Here is a 21,043-nt window from a genome sequence, read left to right as displayed (position 1 = left end):
ATAGTGCTGTACTCTGGCATGAATTGCTTTCAAAAACCCGGATGAATTAGTTGAAAATAAAGTTTTAACAAGAAATGTCTGGAAAGTATTTTTGTGGGGGGGGGGCTAAGAACGATTGGATGTCTTAGACTAGTTATATTGCTTTACTGTGGCATTAACTGCACCCTAAAACCCTTAGTAATTATTTTAAAATAAATTTTTAGAATAAATTTTCTGAAAAGTGTTTTTTTTCTTAAAAACGATGGGCGGAAATAAAAGTGGAACTCTTAAAATATCAATTCAAGGTCAGTAAATAATTCCTTTGTTTTTTTTTGTTAAACACGATTGGCTGAAATAAAAGCGGAACTTTTAAAATCACAACAACTAAAGGTCAGTAAATAATCGATTTGTTGTTTTTTTTTTGTTAAACACGAGCTATTGTAGAAAATAATATCAAAGTAACAAGTCATATGATAGTTCCGCTATTATAGAAAATAATTTCAAATTACCAAGTCACATTATAGTTACGCTATCGTAGAAAATAGTTTCAAAGTACCAAATCACATGATAGTTACACTACTTTAGAAAATAATATCAAATTGCCAAGTCACATGATAGTTACGCTTTTGTAGAAAATAATTTCAAAGTACCAAGTCACATGATAGTTACGCTATTATAGAAAATAATTTCAAAGTACCAAGTCACATTATAGTTACGCTATTGTAGAAAATAATTTCAAAGTACTAAGTCACATGATAGTTACACTTTTGTAGAAAATAATTTCAAAGTACCAAGTCACATGATAGTTACGCTATTGTAGAAAATAATTTCAAAGTACCAAGTCACATGATAGTTACGCTATTATAGAAAATAATTTCACAGTACCAAGTCACATGATAGTTACGCTATTGTAGAAAATAAATTCAAAGTACCAAGTCACATTATAGTTAAGCTATTGTGGAAAATAGTTTCAAAGTACCAAGTAACATTATAGTTAAGATATTGTGTAAAATAGTTTCAAAATACCAAGTCACATGATAGTTTCGATTTTGAAGACAATAATTACAAAGTACCACGTCACAGCATTGTTACGCTTTTGTACATAATTATATCCAATTAACAACTCAAATTATTTTCACGATTTTTCAGAAGGTTATTAGAATTTACAAAGACATGACATGGTTACTCTGATGTAGAACATAGTTACGCAATAAAAATTTGATTTATAGTAACAATATTCTATACAAAATTTTAAAAGTAACAAGTAACTTTATAATTATGTTATTGTAGAAAATGCTTTCAAACTACCAATTCACATGATAGTTTCGCTTTTGTAGAAAATAATTTCAGAGTACCATGTCACATGATAGTTACGCTTTTGTAGAAAATAATTTCAAAGTACCAAGTCACATGATAGTTACGCTATTGTAGAAAATAATTTCAAAGTACCAAGTCACATGATAGTTACGCTTTTGTAGAAAATAATTTCAAAGTACCATGTCACATTATAGTTACGCTATTGTAGAAAATAATTTCAAAGTACCAAGTCACATTATAGATACGCTATTTTAGAAAATAATTACAAAGTAACAAGTCACATGATAGATAAACTTTTTTATAACATAATTTAAAATTACAAATTCACATGATAGTTACTATATTGTAGAAAATAATTTCAAAGTACCATGTCACATGATAGTTACGCTTTTGTAGAAAATAATTTCAAAGTACCAAGTCACATTATAGTTACGTTATTATAAATAATAATTTCAAAGTACCATGTCACATGATAGTTACGCTGTTTTAGAAAATAATTTCAAAGTACCAAGTCACATGATAGTTACGCTTTTGTAGAAAATAATTTCAAAGTACCAAGTCACATGATAGTTGCGCTATTATAGAAAATAAGTTCAAAGTACCAAGTCACATGATAGTTATGCTATTATAGAAAATAATTTCAAAGTACCAAGTCACATGATAGTTACGCTATTATAGAAAATAATTTCAAAGTACCAACTCACATGATAGTTACTCTAGTGTAGAAAATAATTTCAAAGTACCATGTCACTTGATAATTAATCTTGCGAAGAAAATAAATACAAAGCAAGAAGTCAACGGCTATTTTAGATCTTAAGTAAAATAATTTTCAATCTACTCGCTCATATGATTAGTACGATCCTACATAACACAATATTATTGGCCATAATTGAATTTTGTCTAAGCTATTGAATAAACAATTATCAATGAACAAACTCAATTACTATTTATGCTCTTATAGACAATAATTGAATACTAACAAATCACTTGATAGTTACGCTTTTGTAGAAAATAATTTCAAAGTACCAAGTCACATGATAGTTACGTTATTATAGAAAATAATTTCAAAGTACCAAGTCGCATGATAGTTACGCTATTGTAGAAAATAATTTCAATGTACCGAGTTACATGATAGTTACGCTTTTGTAGAAAATAATTTCAAAGTACCAAGTCACATGATAGTTACGCTATTGTAGAAAATAATTTCAAAGTACCAAGTCACATGATAGTTACGCTATTATAGAAAATAATTTCAAAGTACCAAGTCACATGATAGTTACGCTATTGTAGAAAATAATATCATAGTACCAAGGCACATGCTAGTTACGCTATTGTAGAAAATAATTTAAAATTACCAATTCACATGATATTTATTTTATTATAGAAAATCATTTCAAAATACCAAGTCATATGATAGTCACGTATCAGTATAAAATAATATCAAAAGTACCATTTCGATTGAGTTACTCCATTGTAGAAAATAATTTAAAAGTGAAATGTCGCTCAATAGTTAAGCTATAGATGAAAAAAATATCTAAGTTACCAGTTAAAAGATATTTAAATTATAAAATACAAGAATTCAAAAATACCAAGTCACATGATAGTTAAGCTATTGTAGAAAATAATTTCAAAGTACCAAGCCACATGATAGTTACACTATTGTAGAAAATAATTTCAAAGTACAAAGTCACATGATAGTTAAGCTATTGTATAAAATAATTTCAAAGTAACAAAAAATTTAATTCAGGAAATTATGAAAAAAAAAACTAGAGGAGGTTACGTGCGCGCACGTAACCTCGTCTAAATTTTTTTTTGTACTACAATAGCGTAACTATCATGTGACTTGGTACTTTGAAATTATTTTCTATAATAGCGTAACTATCATGTGACTTGGTACTTTGAAATTATTTTCTATAATAGCGTAACTATCCTGTGACTTGGTACTTTGAAATTATTTTATATAATAGTGTAACTATCATGTGAGTTGGTACTTTGAAATTATTTTCTACAAAAGCGTAACTATCATGTGACTTGGTACTTTGAAATTATTTTCTACAATAGCGTAACTATCATGTGACATGGTGCTTTGAAATTATTTTCTATAATAACGTAACTATAATGTGACTTGGTACTTTGAAATTATTTTCTACAAAAGCGTAACTATCATGTGACTTGGTACTTTGAAATTATTTTCTACAATAACGTAACTATTATGTGACTTGGTACTTTGAAATTATTTTCTAAAATAGCGTAACTATCATGTGACTTGGTACTTTGAAATTATTTTCTACAAAAGCGTAACGATCATGTGACTTGGTACTTTGAAATTATTTTCTACAAAAGAGTAACTATCATGTGACATGGTACTTAGAAATTATTTAATACAAAAGCGTAACTATCATGTGACTTGGTACTTTGAAATTATTTTCTACAAAAGCGTAACTATCATGTGACATGGTACTTTGAAATTATTTTCTACAAAAGCGTAACTATCATGTGACTTGGTACTTTGAATTTTTTGTACTTGGTACTTGGTACTATTTCCCTCGCAAAATTGACCCCCCCCTCCCCTGCCCTCAGAAATAGGGGAACTAAGGGCCTCTGAGCCTTCCCCTTGAGGCAGATCCCATTTATTTTCGATTCTTAGTATTTTTGGTTTTCCCTCCTCAATTGACATCCCCCTCCCCTGCCCTCAGAAATGGGGGAACGAAGAACCTCTGAGCCTTCCTCTTGAGGCAGATCCCATTTATTTTCGATTCTGAGTATTTTTGGTTTTCTCAAGTCAATCCTTAATAGGATCAAATTTGCAAATCCTACACTCCAATTCGCAAATCTCATTACCCCTTTTTAACTGTCAATCAAACAATTCTGATTGTAGTATCCCGACCTACATTCTTATGAAATTCTTATCAACAAAAAAAAAAAAATAAAATAAAATTTAAAAAAAACACTCATACTGCTATCTTTTTTGCAATGTTTAGGAACAGGCGGGGAATCCCCACTTATTTGGAATGGTACCAACAGGACATAAGCAAATACCACATAGTTTTAAGACGTGTTTAATCAAGTGTAGAGGTCCCATTGAATAACAATGGAAGGGACATAGCGCTTAAAATAGCATGGGAGGGACGTCCTATAGGAGCATGCAAATAACGTGGAGATTGCTATAGGGGCATCGGAATCCAGACGAAGCAATCTACTAAGGTTGATCATATAAACTTCGAAAGGGGCTCATTGGATTGGCAATCAGAAGTTCTAGTGTCCTTTTTAAGATTCAGAGTGATCAAAGCGTGGATACCCCCCACACCTCGTATTGTCAATAAAGGCATCTGATTGAGATGACCATTTGTTGTCATAGGAACTTCGAAAAAGGCTCCTTCGATTGGAAATCAAAAGGGTTAGCGCCCTTTTTATTAGTAAAAAGTGATTGGAGTTCAACAAGACCCCCCCCCCACGCCCATCAATTCCCAATACACATCTAATCGAAATTTTGATATAGCCATTTTATTCAGTGTAGTTAAAAGGTATGGAAATTATTTCTTTGACAGCCGCCGCGCCTACTTGAGACCAGAACCATAATTTGCACTTTAATGAAAAAAAGGGCTGTGGATTTTCAGTTTGGTATACATATAATGATATAGGCCTATATTCCTTATAGTTTTAATAATTTTTTTATTTATTAAAGTAAAAAAAAGTTAAAACAATTTAAACTTATTTTGTCATTTAATGTCGTAGGATGAAATGAATAGAATGGCTTTTGTGTCTTCAATGGGAGAGTGAACGCAAACTAAATAATTTTGTTTAAAAAACACAACACAAGATAAGTTTGTTCTAAAACAAGATTAATAACTGATAATTATATATTATAGCTATTATATTAAGAAATTTATATTTTCTGATGTGCAATATTACTGAAATTTTGAGATAGCCATTTGTTCAAAAGCAGTCAAAAGATCACATAGCAAGGCCTTTGGGGTTGACACAACCCCCCAGAGTCAGGGGGCCAGTGTTATAGGTTATGCCCCAGGGGCCTATAACCTTTTTATGGAAGGTGTGGTTCTTTAAACTTTAGAGGAAACTCATTTTATTGGATATGTATAGTTCTAGTTTCCTTTTAAGAGTCAAAATTGATGTAGGGCAACTAGCCCCTCCCCTCCCTGAAAACCTGTTTCGTCAAACGCATCCAATCAAAATTGTGAGATAGCCATTTTGTTCACAATAGTCCAAAGAGCATATAACAATGGCTTCAAGGTGGACACAACCCTCCAGAGCCCAGGGGCAAGGGTTGTAAGTTATGCCCCGGTCATATAAGGTTTTTATGGAACAGACGGTCGTATAAACTTTGAATCAGATGGGGTTCATTCGATTGGAAGTCGGAAGATCTAGTGCTCTTTTTAAGAGTCAAAAGACAAAGGAGGACAACCAGCCTCCCTCCACAATCCTATCATTCCCCAAAACACATCCAATCAAAATTTTAAGAGAACTAGGTTATTTAGTTTAGCATTATTGAAAGGTCCAGTATTTATGTCTTTGGGGGGGGTGTCAACCTCCCCAAATTGTCAACTTATATTATGTCAACTTGTATTATTAATTTAGACCTTTAAGGTTAAGTTGTGGGGGATTTCGAACTAGCCAGAAGGCACTATATGAATACTTTCAATGCTACCACTAAAGTTAATGTAACTAATGGCGCTAATATATTAAGATGAAATTAATAAAAGTTCAAATAGGGATAAAATCCTTTTAACAGACAGTGATGATGATAACAGTGATAGAAATTCACAAAAATACCAAATATTTTGGTCACATATACAGTGACAGTCATATACTGATGACGGTCACTGTATATATGACCGAAATATCTGGTATTTTTGTGAAGTTCTATCACTGTTATCATCATCACTGTCTATTAAAAGGATTATATCCCTATTTGAAATTTTATTTATCGTCATGGAAAGCCAGTGTGGTCTCCGAAATTATCTAAGATGAAATTCTTAGAAAACATTTAGGAGTTTCGATTTAAGGAAGAAACTGTATGCATGCAGGTTTGCAGAAGGGCATATAAGCAATATCATAAGCAGCACCACTCTATAATAGCTCGAAATATCATTGAAAATTTTAAAAGAGATAATTCAATTCAAAATTAAAAGTTCTGGTGCCCTTTTAAGAGTAACAAGAGATTCGAGGGCAAGCAGCCCTTCTCTTATGCCCATTATTTTTCCAAACGAATCCAAAACATTGAGACATCCATTTTGTTCAGCATAGTAGAATTGTCCAGCACTTATGTCTTTAGGGATATTATGCATGTCAATGCAATTGGCTCATTAAGCTTTAAAAGTAAATATTGCTTTAAAATAATCAAAAGGCATTGTGGTTATGGTTGGCAATAAGACACCTCAGCAATATATTGAGAACGATTGGGGGTATTGAGTTGAAACTTTTGTGGGATACTACTATTTCTACTTCTGCTCATACAATTTAAATAAATAAAAGAGTGTAAGCGTATCCAGGTTGTCAAAGAGCATTGATAGAATCTTTTGTAAATGATATTAGGTTTTATTTTTCAGGTAAAATTCAGAAGCTATACAATTAAATTAAAAAATAGTGTTTGTGTCAGGATTAAAAATTGTTGACATAGTTTCTTCAACATACAAATAACAACCCATGTCATGGATTCTTATAGAAATTAAATTAAAAAAAAACAAGTTTTTTAAACTGAAAGTAAGGAGCGACATTAAAACTTAAAACGAACAGAAATTATTCCGTATATGAAAGGGGCTCTGAGACAGAGTCAAACTTTAGCGTAAAGAGCGAGGCGTTGAGGAGGGGACAGCCCCTTTCATATACGGAATAATTTCATATTATTCTTTCAATTTCATTTTAAAAAAACTACTTTCAGTTTAAAAAACTTGTTTTTTTATTTAGTTTCTGATCGTTTTTTAGTGAATGCAGCTTTTATTTTGGTTCACCGTCATTGAATAAGTAAACAAAATTTCGTTCTAATTCTTTAAAAATTACCCCTTAATCACAAAGGCCGTTAATTAGAATAAATAGCTCTTATGAAAGTACTAAAAAATCTTTGGCTTAAAGAGCGAGGCATTGACCAGAAGATGAACCCAATCATATAGCTAATAGTTTTTATTCGTTTTAAGTTTTGATGTTGCTCCTTACTTTCAGTTGAAAAACTTGTTTTTTTATATTTAATTTCTGATTTTTTTTTAAAATAATGATGGGAAATCCGGCGCCCCCTTCATAGCAATGTCCATGAAAACTTCCTTCATGAAAAGATCATCCCATATAAGGCGCGTAACTTTTGATGGGTAGGACTAAACGTGATGAAACTTATATATTTGAAATCAGCATTAAAATTTAATTCTTTTGATGTATCTATTTGTATCAAAATACCGTTTTCTAGAGTTTCGGTTACCATTGAGCCGGGTCGTTACCACGTAACGACCCGGCTCAAACAGTTCAAACGACCCGGCTCAAACAGTTTTCAAACAGTTCGTTACCACGAACTGTTTGAAAACTGAAAAGATATAAAATGTCATCTTTTCTATTGAAAAAGACTACGTCAATAAAAAAGGAACAGAAATTAATCTAAAAATTTTTTCCACATAGCAAGTTTTTCAAAGAAAAGTAAAGAGCTCCATTAAGCTAAGAATGAGCAAAAATAAAGTCAAATAATCTTCCAAACGTAAAAGTACCACAAATCACGATCAATAAATAAATGAAACTCAAAATGAAAAGAAATTACAATAGATAGCCAAGTCAAACTTACAACGAGAAAAAATTAACATGAGTGGGGCTGATAACCCCCATGCATTTTCAAGACCAGAAAACAATTTGCACTTTACTGAAAACAAAATACGTTTGCAATGTTTTCCCTTTTCTTGGTTTCATAAATAAAAAATTATTAAAATTTTAAGGAATAAATATCCTTATATGTCAATTAAACTGACAATCCATGGTCATTTGTTTTTTTGTTGTTTTTTTCTTAGTAAAGAACAAATTGTGTTCTGGTCTAGAGAAGGCATGGGGGTTATCAGCCTTATTCATGTTCATTTTTGCTCGTTTTGAGTTTGACTCGGGTATTTATTATAGTTCCTGTTCGTTATTAGTTTCATTTATTTATTGATTGATTTAAAAAAAATGTTTTCCACAAAATAAGTTTTTCAAAAAAAGTAAAGAACTCCATTAAACCAAAAATGAACAAAATAGAATTGTGTTCTGGTCTTGAGAAGGCATGGGGGTTATCAGCCCTATTCATGTTAATTTTTGCTCGTTTTGAGTTTGACTCGGCTATTTATTATAGTTTCTGTTCGTTATTAGTTTCATTTATTTATTGATTTATTTAAAAAAAACTTTTCCACAAAATATGTTTTCCAAAAAAAGTAAAGAACTCCATTAAACCAAAAATGAACAAAAATAGAATCAAAATATCTACCAAGCATATAACTACCACAAATCAGTATCAATTAATTAATGAAACCCAAAACAAACAGAAATTGAAATAAATAACTGAGTCAAACTCAAAACGAGTAGAAATTAATATGAGTAGGCTTCCAAACCCCATGCTTACTAAAAGCCAGAATATAATTTATACTTTACTGAAAAAAAAATCAGATGAATTTACTAAAAAAAAATGTGCATTGTCAGTAGAATCCTACTCATATTAATTAGTGCTCGTTTTGAGTTTGACTCTCTTATTTATTTTATTTCTGTTTGTTTTGGGTTTCAGTTATTTATTGATACTGATTTGTAGTAATTGTATGCTTGGTAGGTTATTTTATTCTATTTTTGTTTATTTTTGGTTTAATGGAGTTCCTTACTTTTAAAAAAAAAAACTTATTTTTTGGAAAGTTTTTTCAATTAATTTCTGTTCGTTTTATATAGACATAGTCTTTTTCAGGGAGAAAGACTGAGCCGCTTCTAAAGTTAAACAATCATCCCTTGCATAAAAACCTCAAATACCCCCTGGACATAATTTACAACCCTTGCCCCTAATCTCTGGTGTTTGTTTCAACCCCAAAAGCCTTGTTTTATGATATTTAGACTATTTTGAATAGAATGGTTATCTCAAAATTTATGTTAGATGCATTTCGGGACAACACCACGTGTGTAGGAGGGGGGGGGGGGGGTTGCCGCCCTCTGACCACTTTGACTCTTAAAAAGAACACTATAACGTCTGATTACCAATCCAATGAGCCCCCTCCGACGTTTATATAACCATGCTTTCTATAAAAACCTGCATGTCCTCAGGGCATAAATTACAACCCTTGCCCTGGGGGCTGGGGCCATTTTTATCCTCAAAAACATAATTTCCATGCCTTTATGATACGCTGATCAAAATGGCTATTTCAAAATTTTGATTGGAAGTGTTTGAAGAAATGATGGGCAGAGGGGGGGGGGGGGGGATTTGCCCTCTAATCACTTTCGACTAATAAAAAAGGCACTAGTCCTGTCAATTTCCAATCGAATAAACCTTTTGGAAGCTTCTACGACAAAACTTTCAATGAGAACCTTATATGCCCCAAGGGCATAACTCAAGATCCTTGTCCTGAGGGCTATGGGGGGGGGGCGGATTGTCATCCTCAAAGACATAATTTTCAGACCTTTCAACTATGTTGAACAAAATGGCCATATCAAAATGTTGATTGGAAAAGGTTTGGGAAATGATAGGCAAGGGACGAGGGTGATTCTCCCTCTGATTACTTTCGACTATTAAAAAGGAATAGCCCTCTCGATTTCCAATCCAATGACCCCTTTTTGAAGTTTTTACGACAACGCTTTCTATAAAAAATATAATGCCCTTGGGGCATTATATGCCCCAAGGGCAAAACTTACAATCATAGGCCTTGGGGCTGTGGGGTTGTCATACTCAAAAACATAATTTCTGGACCCTACAACCACGGTCAACAAAATTGCCATACCAAAATATTGATCGGAAGTTTTTGGGGAAATGATGGGCGTTGGGGGGAGGGAATTCGCCCTCCGATTGCTTTTGACTATTAATATGGGCACTAGCAAATCTCAATTCCCAATGGAGTGAGCCCTTTCTGAAGTTTCTATGACAACACATTCTATAAAAACCTTATATGCCCCAGGGCATAACTTACAACCTTAGCCCTGATGGCTGTGGGGAGGGGGGGGGTTCATACTCAAAAAAATAATTTCCGGACCCTTCTACTACATTCAACAAAATGGCTATATCAAAATGCTGATCGGAAGCGTTTTGGGAAATGATGGGCGTGCCCTTTTTGAAGTTTCTATGACAGCACTTTCTATAAAAAACCTTACATGCCCCCAGGGCATAACTTATACCCCTTGCCCTGATGGCTGGGGGTGGTTTATCGTCCTCAAAAACATAATTTCTGGACCTTTTAACTACGTTGAACAAAATGGCTGTCTCAAAGTTTTGATTGTGTTCGGGAAAATAATAAGCGTAAGATGGGATTAGTTGTCCTCCAATCACTATCGACTATTAAAAAGGGCACTAGCTCTTTCAATTTCCAATCGAATGAGCCCTTTTTTAAGTTTCTACGACAACACTTTCTATAAAAACCTTAACTGAAAACCCTTACTCTGAGGGGTGTGGGGGGTTTATCATCCTCAAACACCTAATTTCCAGAATTTTGAACTACGTTGAGCAAAATGGTTATCTCAAAATTTTGATTGGATGTGTTTGGGGAAATTGTTGGAGTGAGAGGGGGGGGTGTTGCCCTTCAATCATTTTTGACTATTAAAAAGAGCACTAGCTCTCTCAATTTCCGATCAAATGAGCCCCTTTTTAAGTTTCTACAGCGCTTTCTGTAAAAAACCTCATATACCCCGAGGGTATAATTTACAACCCTTACCCTGAGGGCTGTAAGGGGGGTTGTCGTCCTTAAAGACCTAATTTCTTTAACTCTCAACTATGTTGAAAAAATGGCTATCTCAAAATTTTTATTGAATGTGTTTGGGGAAATGGTGAGCGTCAGAGGGGGTTAGTTGCCCTTCAATCGCTTTCGACTATTAAAAAGGGCACTAGCCCTTTCAATTTCCAATCAAGTGAGCCCTTTTTGAAGTTTTTGCAGCAGCGCTTTTTATAAAAAAAAAACTTATACGCCCCAAGGGCATAACTTACAACCCTTGCCCTGAGGGGGGGGGGGTATCATCCTCGAAGACCTAATTTACAAAACTTTCAACTGTATTGAACAAAACGGATATCTCAAAATTTTTATTGCAGGTGTTTAGGGAAATGGTGGGCATGAGAGGGGGATTAGTTGCCCTCAAATCACTTTTGAATATTAAAAAGAGCACTAGCCCTTTCAATTTCCAATTGAATGGGCCCTTTTTGAAGTTTCAAAGATAACGCTTTCTATAAAAACCTTACATGTCCGAAGGGCACAACTTACCACCCTTGCCCTGAGGGATGTGGGGGGGTTTGCCATCCTCAAAGACATAATTTGCCGGAACTTTCAACTACATTGATCAAAATGGCGGTCTCAAAATTATGATTGGAAATGTTTGGGAAAATGATGGTGTGAGAGATGGGTTATCTGCCCTCTAATCACTTTCAACTATTAAAAAGGACACTAGCCTTTTCAATTTCCAATCAAATGAGCCCTTTTTGAAGTTTCTACAACAACACTTTCTATAAAAACCTTATATGCCCCCAGGACATAACTTACAACTCTTGGCCTGAGGGCTCTGAGGGGGTTATCATCCTCAAAGACCTAATTTCCAAAACTTTCAACTGTGTTGAACAAATGGATATCTCAAAATTTTGATTACATGTGTTTGGGGAAATGGTGGGCATGACAGGGGGAGTATAAAAACTTTATCTGCCCCCAGGGCATAACTTACAACCCTCGCCCTGAGGGGGATTTTTCATCCTCAATTACCTAATTTCCAGAACTTTCAACTATGTTGAATAAAATGACTATCTCAAAAATTTGTTTTGGGGAATGGTGGGTGTGAGAGTGGGGTTAGTTGCCCTTCAATCACTTGACTATTAAAAACGGCACTAGCCCTTTCAATTTCCAATCGAATGAGCCCTTTTTGAGTTTTTATGACAATACTTTCTCAATGACCTAATTTCCAGAACTTTCAACTGCGTTGAACAAAATGGCTATCTCAAAATTTTGATTGAATGTGTTTGGGAAAATAGTAAGCGTGAGAAGGGATTTTTTGTCCTTCAATCAATTTTGACTATTAAAAAGGGCACTAGCCCTTTCAATTTCCAACAAATGATCCCTTTTTGAAGTTTCTACAACAACACTTTCTATAATAACCTTAACTTAAAACCCTTACCCTGAGGGGTGTGGGGGGTTTATCATCCTCAAAGACCTATTTTCCAGAATTTGTAACTACGCTGAGCAAAATGGTTATCTCAAAATTTTGATTGCATGTGTTTGGGGAAATCGTGGGAGTTAGAGGGGGGAGGGGGGGTGTTGCCCTTCAATCATTTTCGACCATTAAAAAGAGCACTAGCTCTCTCAATTTCTGATCAAATAAGCCCCTTTTTAAGTTTCTACAACAGCACTTTCTGTAAAAACCTTATATACCCGAGGGTATAATTTACAACCCTTACCCTGAGGGCTGTGATGAGGGGGTATCATCTTTAAAGACCTAATTTCTTTAACTCTCAACTACGTTGAAAAAATGGCTATCTCAAAATTTTGATTGGATGTGTTTGGGGAAAAGGTGAGAGTCAGAGAGGGTTAGTTACCCTTCAGTTGCTTTCAACTATTAAAAAGGGCACTAGCCCCTTCAATTTCCAATCAAGTGAGCCCTTTTTGAAGTTTGTGCAACAATACTTTTTTATAAAAACCCTTATAGACGCCAAGGGCATAACTTACAACCCTTGCCCTGAGGGGTGATGGGGGGGGGTATCATCCTCAAAGACCTAATTCCCAAAACTTTCAACTGTATTGAACAAAACGGATATCTCAAAAATTTTGTTGCATGTGTTTAGGGAAATAGTGGGCATGAGAGGGGGATCAGTTGCCCTCAAATCACTTTCGACTATTAAAAAGAACACTAGCCCTTTCAATTTCCAATTGAATGAGCCCTTTTTGAAGTTTCAAAGATAACGCTTTCTATAAAAACCTTACATGTCCCAAGGGCACAACTTACAACCCTTGCCATGAGGGATGTGGGGATTTGTCATCTTCAAAGAAATAATTTCCGGAACTTTCAACTACGTTAATCAAAATGGCTGTCTCAAATTATTATTGGAAATGTTTGGGAAAATGATGGTGTGAGAGATGGGTTATCTGCCCTCTAATCACTTTCAACTATTAAAAAGGACACTAGCCTTTTCAATTTCCAATCAAATGAGCCCTTTTTGAAGTTTCTACAACAACACTTTCTATAAAAACCCTTATATGCTCACAGGGCATAACTTACAATCCTTGGCCTGAGGGCTCTGAGGGGGTTATCATCCTCAAAGACCTAATTTCCAAAACTTTCAACTGTGTTGAACAAAATGGATATCTCAAAATTTTTATTACATGTGTTTGGGGAAATGGTGGGCATGACAGGAGGGACTATAAAAACATTATCTGCCCCCAGGGCATAACTTACAACCCTCGCCCTGAGGGCTGAGCGGGGTTTGCCATCCTCAATTACCTAATTTCCAGAACTGTCAACTATGTTGAACAAAATGGCTATCTCAAAATTTAGATTGGATGTGTTTTGGGAAATGGTGGGGAGAGTGGGGTTAGTTGCCCTTCAATCACTTGATTATTAAAAAGAGCACTAGCCCTTTCAATTTCCAATCAAATGAGCCCTTTTTGAGTTTTTACAACAATACTTTCTATAAATACTATATGCTCCCAGGGCATAAATTACAGCCCTTGCCTGAGGGCTGTGGGCGGTTTGTCATTCTCAATGACCTAATTTCCAGAACTTTCAACTATGTTGAACAAAATGGCTAGCTCAAAATTTTGATTGAATGTCTTCGGGACAATGGTGAGTGTGGAAGGGGTGTTAGTTGCGTTCCAATCACTTTCGACTATTAAACAGGCACAAGCCATTACAATTTCCAGTCGAATGAGCCATTTTCAAAGTTTCTACAACAACTCTTTTGATACAAAGTTCCCTGGTCTAAGACTAACCAAAAAAAATGTGCTGCCTATGATAGGGATTTGTGGCAGTTTTGGAAGATTATATGACTTTATTTTTGCTCATTCTTTGCTTAATGGAGTTCTTTAATTTTCTTTGAAAAACTTGTTTTGTGGAAAAAGTCTTTTTTTAATTAGTTATTAGTAAAGATGGTGGGAGCAGTGAAGATGTTAAAAGTAGTATAGCCAAGGCTCAATGTGTTTTTTCACAGTTTAAAAAAGCTTGGAAGAATAAGAAGATAAGTCTGCAAACCAATATTAGAATATTGGAAGGTACAGTGATGACAGAGGTCAAATATGGATCTAAAGCATGGGCACTCCAAAAAGCAGATGAAAATTTGCTAGATGTTTTCCAGAGAAATTGCGTACAGATTGTTCTGGGTACCTGGCACACTGACTGTATTTCCAACAGGAAACTGTACAAAAAGTATGGTTCAATCCCACTTTCTATGGCTACAATGAAAGAAAGTTTGAGATGGCTAGGGTACGTTCCGTGGACGAAGGATGACATATTGTCACGTTTTTGGCCAACTGTCTTGGGCTAAACAAAAAGTAGGCCGTCCAAAGTAGGGGTGGGATGATGTCATAAGGGAAGATTTAAGGGAAATGGGAATTTCCTGGGAGTGTGCAAAGAGAGAGGCTTTGAATATATTGGGATAGAGGAGGAACATACATAGCTGTGTTGGTCCAAGGCGTCTGGGTGCTGTGGTGAGTTGTTAATAGTAGTAGTGAGAAGAAGATTGGAGGGTAACTAGCTCACATCCCATGCCCCTTTTTCCCCAAAGTGGTCTGCTCAAAATTTTGAGATAGTTGTTTTGTTCAGGATAGTATAAAAGTTGAACAACTATGCTTTTGGAGATAATATGACCCCTCAAAGCCCCTGGGAGAAAGGCTGCAAGTTGCAAAATTTGCCCATAGTTTATACATAGTATTTGTTCATGGAAAGTATACAGAAACATTTTTCACGGGCGGGGGGGGGGGGGGGATTTCTGATTCAAAAGGACATTTGTCAAATAGACAATTTTTCATGGTGAGAGAAGTTTCCAGGGCTGAACTTTCCAGGGAAATTTTATAATTGGGAATTTGCCTGATTTCCTATATAAAATTCCTCTTATTTGTCTTACTTTCTCTTTGCCAATTCAATTTACATGTGGAGATGTTCCAGGGAAAACGTTCAGTGGGGCTTTTATTCTCTGGAAAATTGTTTCCTAGAGGGGGGGGATTTCCCGTGGTAAAAATTCTCCATGGGGGATTTTTTGCAGAAGCAACTTTCCATGAGGGAGGGGGGAGATTTTCATGGAAAATTTCCATGGAGAGGAGATTTTCAGCATAATTTAAAAAATGATCAGAAATCAAAGTCTTTCTCAAATGAAAGTATGCTCAGGAGAATTTTTCAAGCAGAATTGTCTGCAAGAATTTTTTTTGCATGCAGAATTGTCAGAAATGCACTTTATCTTACCCCTCCTTAATATGCAATTATATACCCTGAATTGTATATATATACACTGAATTCTTTGTAAATCACTCTTCTTCAAATTCACTAACAGTTTTTTTTTTCAAAATAATGAAAAATGCATCACATGTATACAGTTCAGGAAAAAAGCCTATTATTTGCAGATTAGGATTGATGGGGATGAAGTTTACTTCCAATGCAAATCAATGCTATATTGGAATCAAGACTAAATCCCAATTTTAAAGGTATGTCTATTTCATAGCTATCTCAGTAGTAAGTCAATGAGACAATTTACCAGAAATTAATCAATTATGAAGTATATTGATCTTCTCATACATACAGAAGTATCTTTACCTTTTGCTGTTGGGGGAGAAGGTAGCATATTTTGAAATATTTGTAACTTTTAGAAAACTGAAGGACACTAAAAGAATTCTAGATGTGTAGCATATGTACTTAAGGAAATTCTTGTTATTATTGTTCATTTTTCTGCTGCATAAATATTTGAACTGCTCATACATAATGTCATAAATTTTCATTAATTTTACTGCAGTACTTGGACACAACATTTAAGTAGAATTGATGATAGTAGTTACATCAAGCAGTTCAATGGTCACAAACTGTAAGTAAGGAGTGATGTGGCTCATTAGTAACTGAAGTTCTAAAAAACAGAGCATTGATTACAATAGGTACATAAAAAGAATCAAATTTTGATGCTTATACAAAATATATAAAATTCATCACATTTAATATTAGCCATCACAAGTTATGAGTCTGATAAAATTTGCCCAATTTTCAAAAAAGGGAAGAAACAGCCCCAAAACATCAAATCCTATAAATAAAAATTACACCATCAGATTCAGCATATCAGAGAACCCTACTGTAGAGGTTTCAAGCTCCTTTATAGAAAAATCAGGATTTTTGCATTTTTTGCCAGAAGAAAGATCACAGATGCATGTTTATTTGTTTGTTTTTCCCAGGAGTGATTGTACTGAACCAGGGATCCTTAAAGATCTAGAGAGAGCTCATTTGATTGGAAATCAAAGGTTGTAGTTCTATTAACTGACCAAAAATATTGGAGAACAGCAGTAATTATGTCTTTGAGGATGACTTGATCCCCCATAGCCCCAGGAAAGTGCTGCAAGCTATGAACTTTGCCCATTGTTTACATATTATAGCATTGGTTATTTGGAAGTTTACAGATATTTTTTTTTTGGGGGGGGGGGGATTTTTCTTGTGGTTGATTACATGGGAAGATCTTTCCATGGAAGAATTTTCAATGGGGGAAAGGAATTTTCCTGGAGAGGGAGCCAGATTTCCCAAATTATTTAAAAAACAATCAGAAATTAAAAATAAAAAAAAAGTTTTGTTAACTATAAGTAAGGAGCAACATTAAAACTTAAAACAAACAAAATCTATTACATATATGAGGTGGCTGCCCCTTCCTTAATACTGAATTTTCTTAACAAAATTTTTCTCTTTGTACTAAATTTTTTTTAGAACTTTTAAAAAGCTTATTATTCTAATAGTTAATCTTAAACAATTGGAACAAAATTCCAACTTTAGCATAAACAGCAAGGTATTAAGGAGGGGGCAGCCCCCTCATATACATAACAATTTCTGTTCATTTTAAGTTTCAATGTTGCTCCTTACTTTCAGCTGAAAAAACCTTTTTTTTATTTAATTGTAATCAGAGACAACACTATAGTTACTGCCTATAGTTAAGACCATAAGGCTTAAATTTTTTTGGCCAGTTTTGAAAATTGTAAAAACCTTTTTTCAGTTTCGATGATTGAATTTTAATGTTTTTCTTCTTTTGTTTTGCCAAGAATGGCCCTGGGATATAGGGTTGAAATATTCATTTAAAGCAGCATTTTATGGTCTTGTATAAAATTATCCCTGTTGTTCTACTTATTGTTTGTGATGGAAAGGCAGTGTGGTCTTTTGTGCTAGGCCTATATTTAATTTAGGGACTCATATGTAACTCCTCCCATAAATGCTAAATTATATGAAAATGTGAATGTTTATCTTTACCCCAGGTTCAATCTGTGGACAAATATACTTCTAGGGCTATATCTGGGGCCATCATGATATTTGAAAAGAGCATGAAACAAGGAATCTAATGGCACTGTCTTACTTTTATTTGTTTGGAATAATCTCTTCAGAAGCACCCAGCTACTATATTTCAACCCCAGTTTTGGGTAAATTTTTACCAAATCATATTATTGACTTATGAATAAAGTGAATATACCACTCAATGCCTTTTTGGTAAAGTTCTACCAAATCATATTATTGAGTTAGGAATAAAGTGAATACACCATTTGATGCCTTTTTTTATGCTGATTACAAATATAATAATCATTTCTAACGGAAAGAGGTTTCAGCCCCCCCCTATTTATACCTAACCTAACCCTTAATGGGAATATATAGGGGGGGGGGGCTGAAATTAAATTCCGTTAGAAATGGTTATTATCTTTGTAATCAGCATAAAAAAAGGCATCGAATAGTGCATTCACTTTTTTCCTAGACTAACTCAATAATATGATTTGGTAGAACTTTACCCCTTTTTTTATGCTCTTTCCAAATATAATAATCATTTTTGTCTGAAATGAATTTTACCCCACCCCTAGGCCTATATGTACCAATTCAGGATATATATTTGAACACTAAGGAGGGGGGGAGATTTTATTTCTGGTGTAAATGGGAGGTATGTTTAAACTTTACCCCTACCCCCCCTAATGTGCAAATATGTACCCTGAATTGGTATATAGGACTGAGGGTAAAATTCATCTCCAACAAAAATGATTATTATATTTGGAAAGAGCATAAAAAAGGCATTGATTGGTATATTCACTTTATTTGTAAGTCAATAATATGATTTGGTAAATATTTACCCAGTTTTGTCAAACTTTAATAAAACCCAATGCCTGTAAATAGAACATTGTTGGTAAGGACTGCTAGACCAAACCTACCTGGTGTATTCTGCTAACTTACTCATAACTTCATTATTAAAGGACGTTCAAAAATTTCAGACAGTGACCAAGGTTTAACAAAGTCATATTTCTTTGCACGGAAAATGAATACATTTAAGCAACAACTTACCAGTTGCTTTTGGAAATCAAGTTCAAAATTAATCAAATACACATCATTAAATTTCAAATTAAATTGCCATAAATAAAGTTGCGTTCACATATTTAGCTGTTTATGATGGAGCTGGACACTTGGCTGGGGATTTTCTATTTTTGTGGCTTAAAAGTGAGTTATCTACTACCTAACTGAATCCAAGACAAACCAAAATTCAAACACTAATCTAATTCGAGGACCCGACTCTGCCTCTTAAAAATGAAATGGGTAATTAACCTTCAATTTAAAGTCATTCACGCTATATCAAGGAAACTAAAAAATTCCGCAGTACAAATTTTTACTCAAGAAATAATTCAATTGACTGGCATTTGTTTCATTTTCCAGCAGTATTTTTTTTTAACTTTGTAGTTATTCCAAATTTGCAAATAAATTTTTACCAAATAAAATATTTAAAGCCGAAATGACTTACCATGACAAGACCAAAGAGTAAAGATAACTTTTAAACCTTATAGGAGTTGGAACTGCCACTGCCACTGCCACTGCCACTGAACTGCCACTGGAACAAAAAAACTATCAAGACCGTCTTACTTCTGGTGACGGCATTCTGTCAAGCTTCGTAATCATATATGTGTGAAATTCCACAATAGCTAGGCTTACCAACAGTTTATGGAACGTTTTATTGAGCACCCCAAATTAGCTCTTAAACTTAAGTACCCCCCGGAAAATATTTTTCAGCTTTTGCAAAGCATATTCTTCACTATTCTGACCAGTTTTGGCAGTTTTATGAGGCTATATACATCTTTAGCTATCAAGACTGAACAAAATGATAAAGAGAATCCATAGCAATAAAAAATTTTTTTTTGGCAAATCTTTCAGTAAATAGAGATAATGAAAATTGGAATATTGGTTCAATCTATGATATTATCCTAAATTTGAAACCCTAGTTAATAATTGTAATTAAGTCTTGCAAACTCACCTCGTGAGGACTATTTCGCGATAGAATAATAAATCCCGTGTCTAATTCATCTAATTGTTATTTTCACCCAGTTGCTTTTGTGTACTCATAAGGGCTCATTCGACTGAAAATAGAAAGAGCTGATGCCCTTTTAATAGTTGAAAAATATTAGAGGTAAACTAATCCCCCTCCCACGACCACCCTCCCATTTGCCTTTATGTTTAAAAACTAAATTTTGCCTTAACATTAAATCAAAATGCACTGTGTTAATGCTAATTCCCAAGAAAGCATCTCAGCAGTATTCCAAGAACGACTGACAGTATTATGTTCAAACTTTCGGGGCTACTTCTGCTCTTAAAATTTAACAAATCAAAATAGCGTAAATGTATCCAAGCTATCAACGAAAATAAACAGATTTTTTTGCGAATGGTATCAAGTTTTCCATTTCAGGTCAACTAGAGGAGGTATAAAACTAAATTAAACATTACTATTTGTGTCCAGATTTTTAAAAGGGTGTATATCGTTAAAAATTGATGAAAATTTTTCTCCAGCATACAAATAGCAGGCCAAACTATAAAGTCTAAAAAAACAAAAAGATTTAAAGTAATATTTTCTTTTTCCCTGAAAAGACTATGCCAATATAAAATGAACAGAAATTAACTAAAAAAAACTTTTTCGACAAAATAAGTTTTTAAAAGGAAAGTAAAAAACTCCGTTAAACCAAAAATGAGCAAAAATAAAATCAAATAATCTATCAAGCGTGAAACTACCACAAATCAGCATCGATAAATAAAAGAAACAAAAAACGAACATAAATTACAATAAATAACCGAGTCAAACTCGAAAAGAGCAGAAATTAACATAAGTTGGGCTCAAAACCCTTATGCCTTCCGAAGGCCAGAAAATAATTTGCATTTTACTGAAAAAATACAAATGATTGTGCATTGTCAGTTTAATATACATATACTGATATTCAATAGTCAAATGTTAACATTGTTTGATTTATTGAAGTTATAAAAGTAAAAACATTTATATTTTTTCAGTAAAGTGCAAATAATGTTCTGGCCTTGGGAAAGCCTAGGGGTTTTGAGCACAACTTATGTTAATTTCTGCTCATTTCGAGTTTGACTCGGTTATTTATTGTATTTT

At 33.9% G+C, this 21,043-nt stretch overlaps 1 protein-coding gene across 1 annotated transcript in view; it reads right to left on the bottom strand.

Annotated features, from left to right (window-relative positions):
* Nucleotides 1-19,427, bottom strand: part of omd (integrator complex subunit 5 omd) — a 79,915-nt gene extending 60,488 nt beyond the window's left edge. Inside the window, exon 1 of the mRNA XM_089101922.1 lies at nucleotides 19,409-19,427. Within this exon, the coding sequence (XP_088958048.1) occupies nucleotides 19,409-19,411 (3 nt within the window). The 5' untranslated portion in view covers nucleotides 19,412-19,427. The remainder of the gene's footprint in view (nucleotides 1-19,408) is intronic.
* Nucleotides 19,428-21,043: the final 1,616 nt, after the last annotated feature.

Source organism: Artemia sp. Qi Xiang Cuo, chromosome 15, assembly GCF_049724085.1.
Source record: "Artemia sp. Qi Xiang Cuo chromosome 15, ASM4972408v1, whole genome shotgun sequence".
Taxonomy (NCBI): Eukaryota; Metazoa; Arthropoda; class Branchiopoda; order Anostraca; family Artemiidae; genus Artemia; species Artemia sp. Qi Xiang Cuo.
This window is presented reverse-complemented; position numbering and strand designations above follow the sequence as displayed.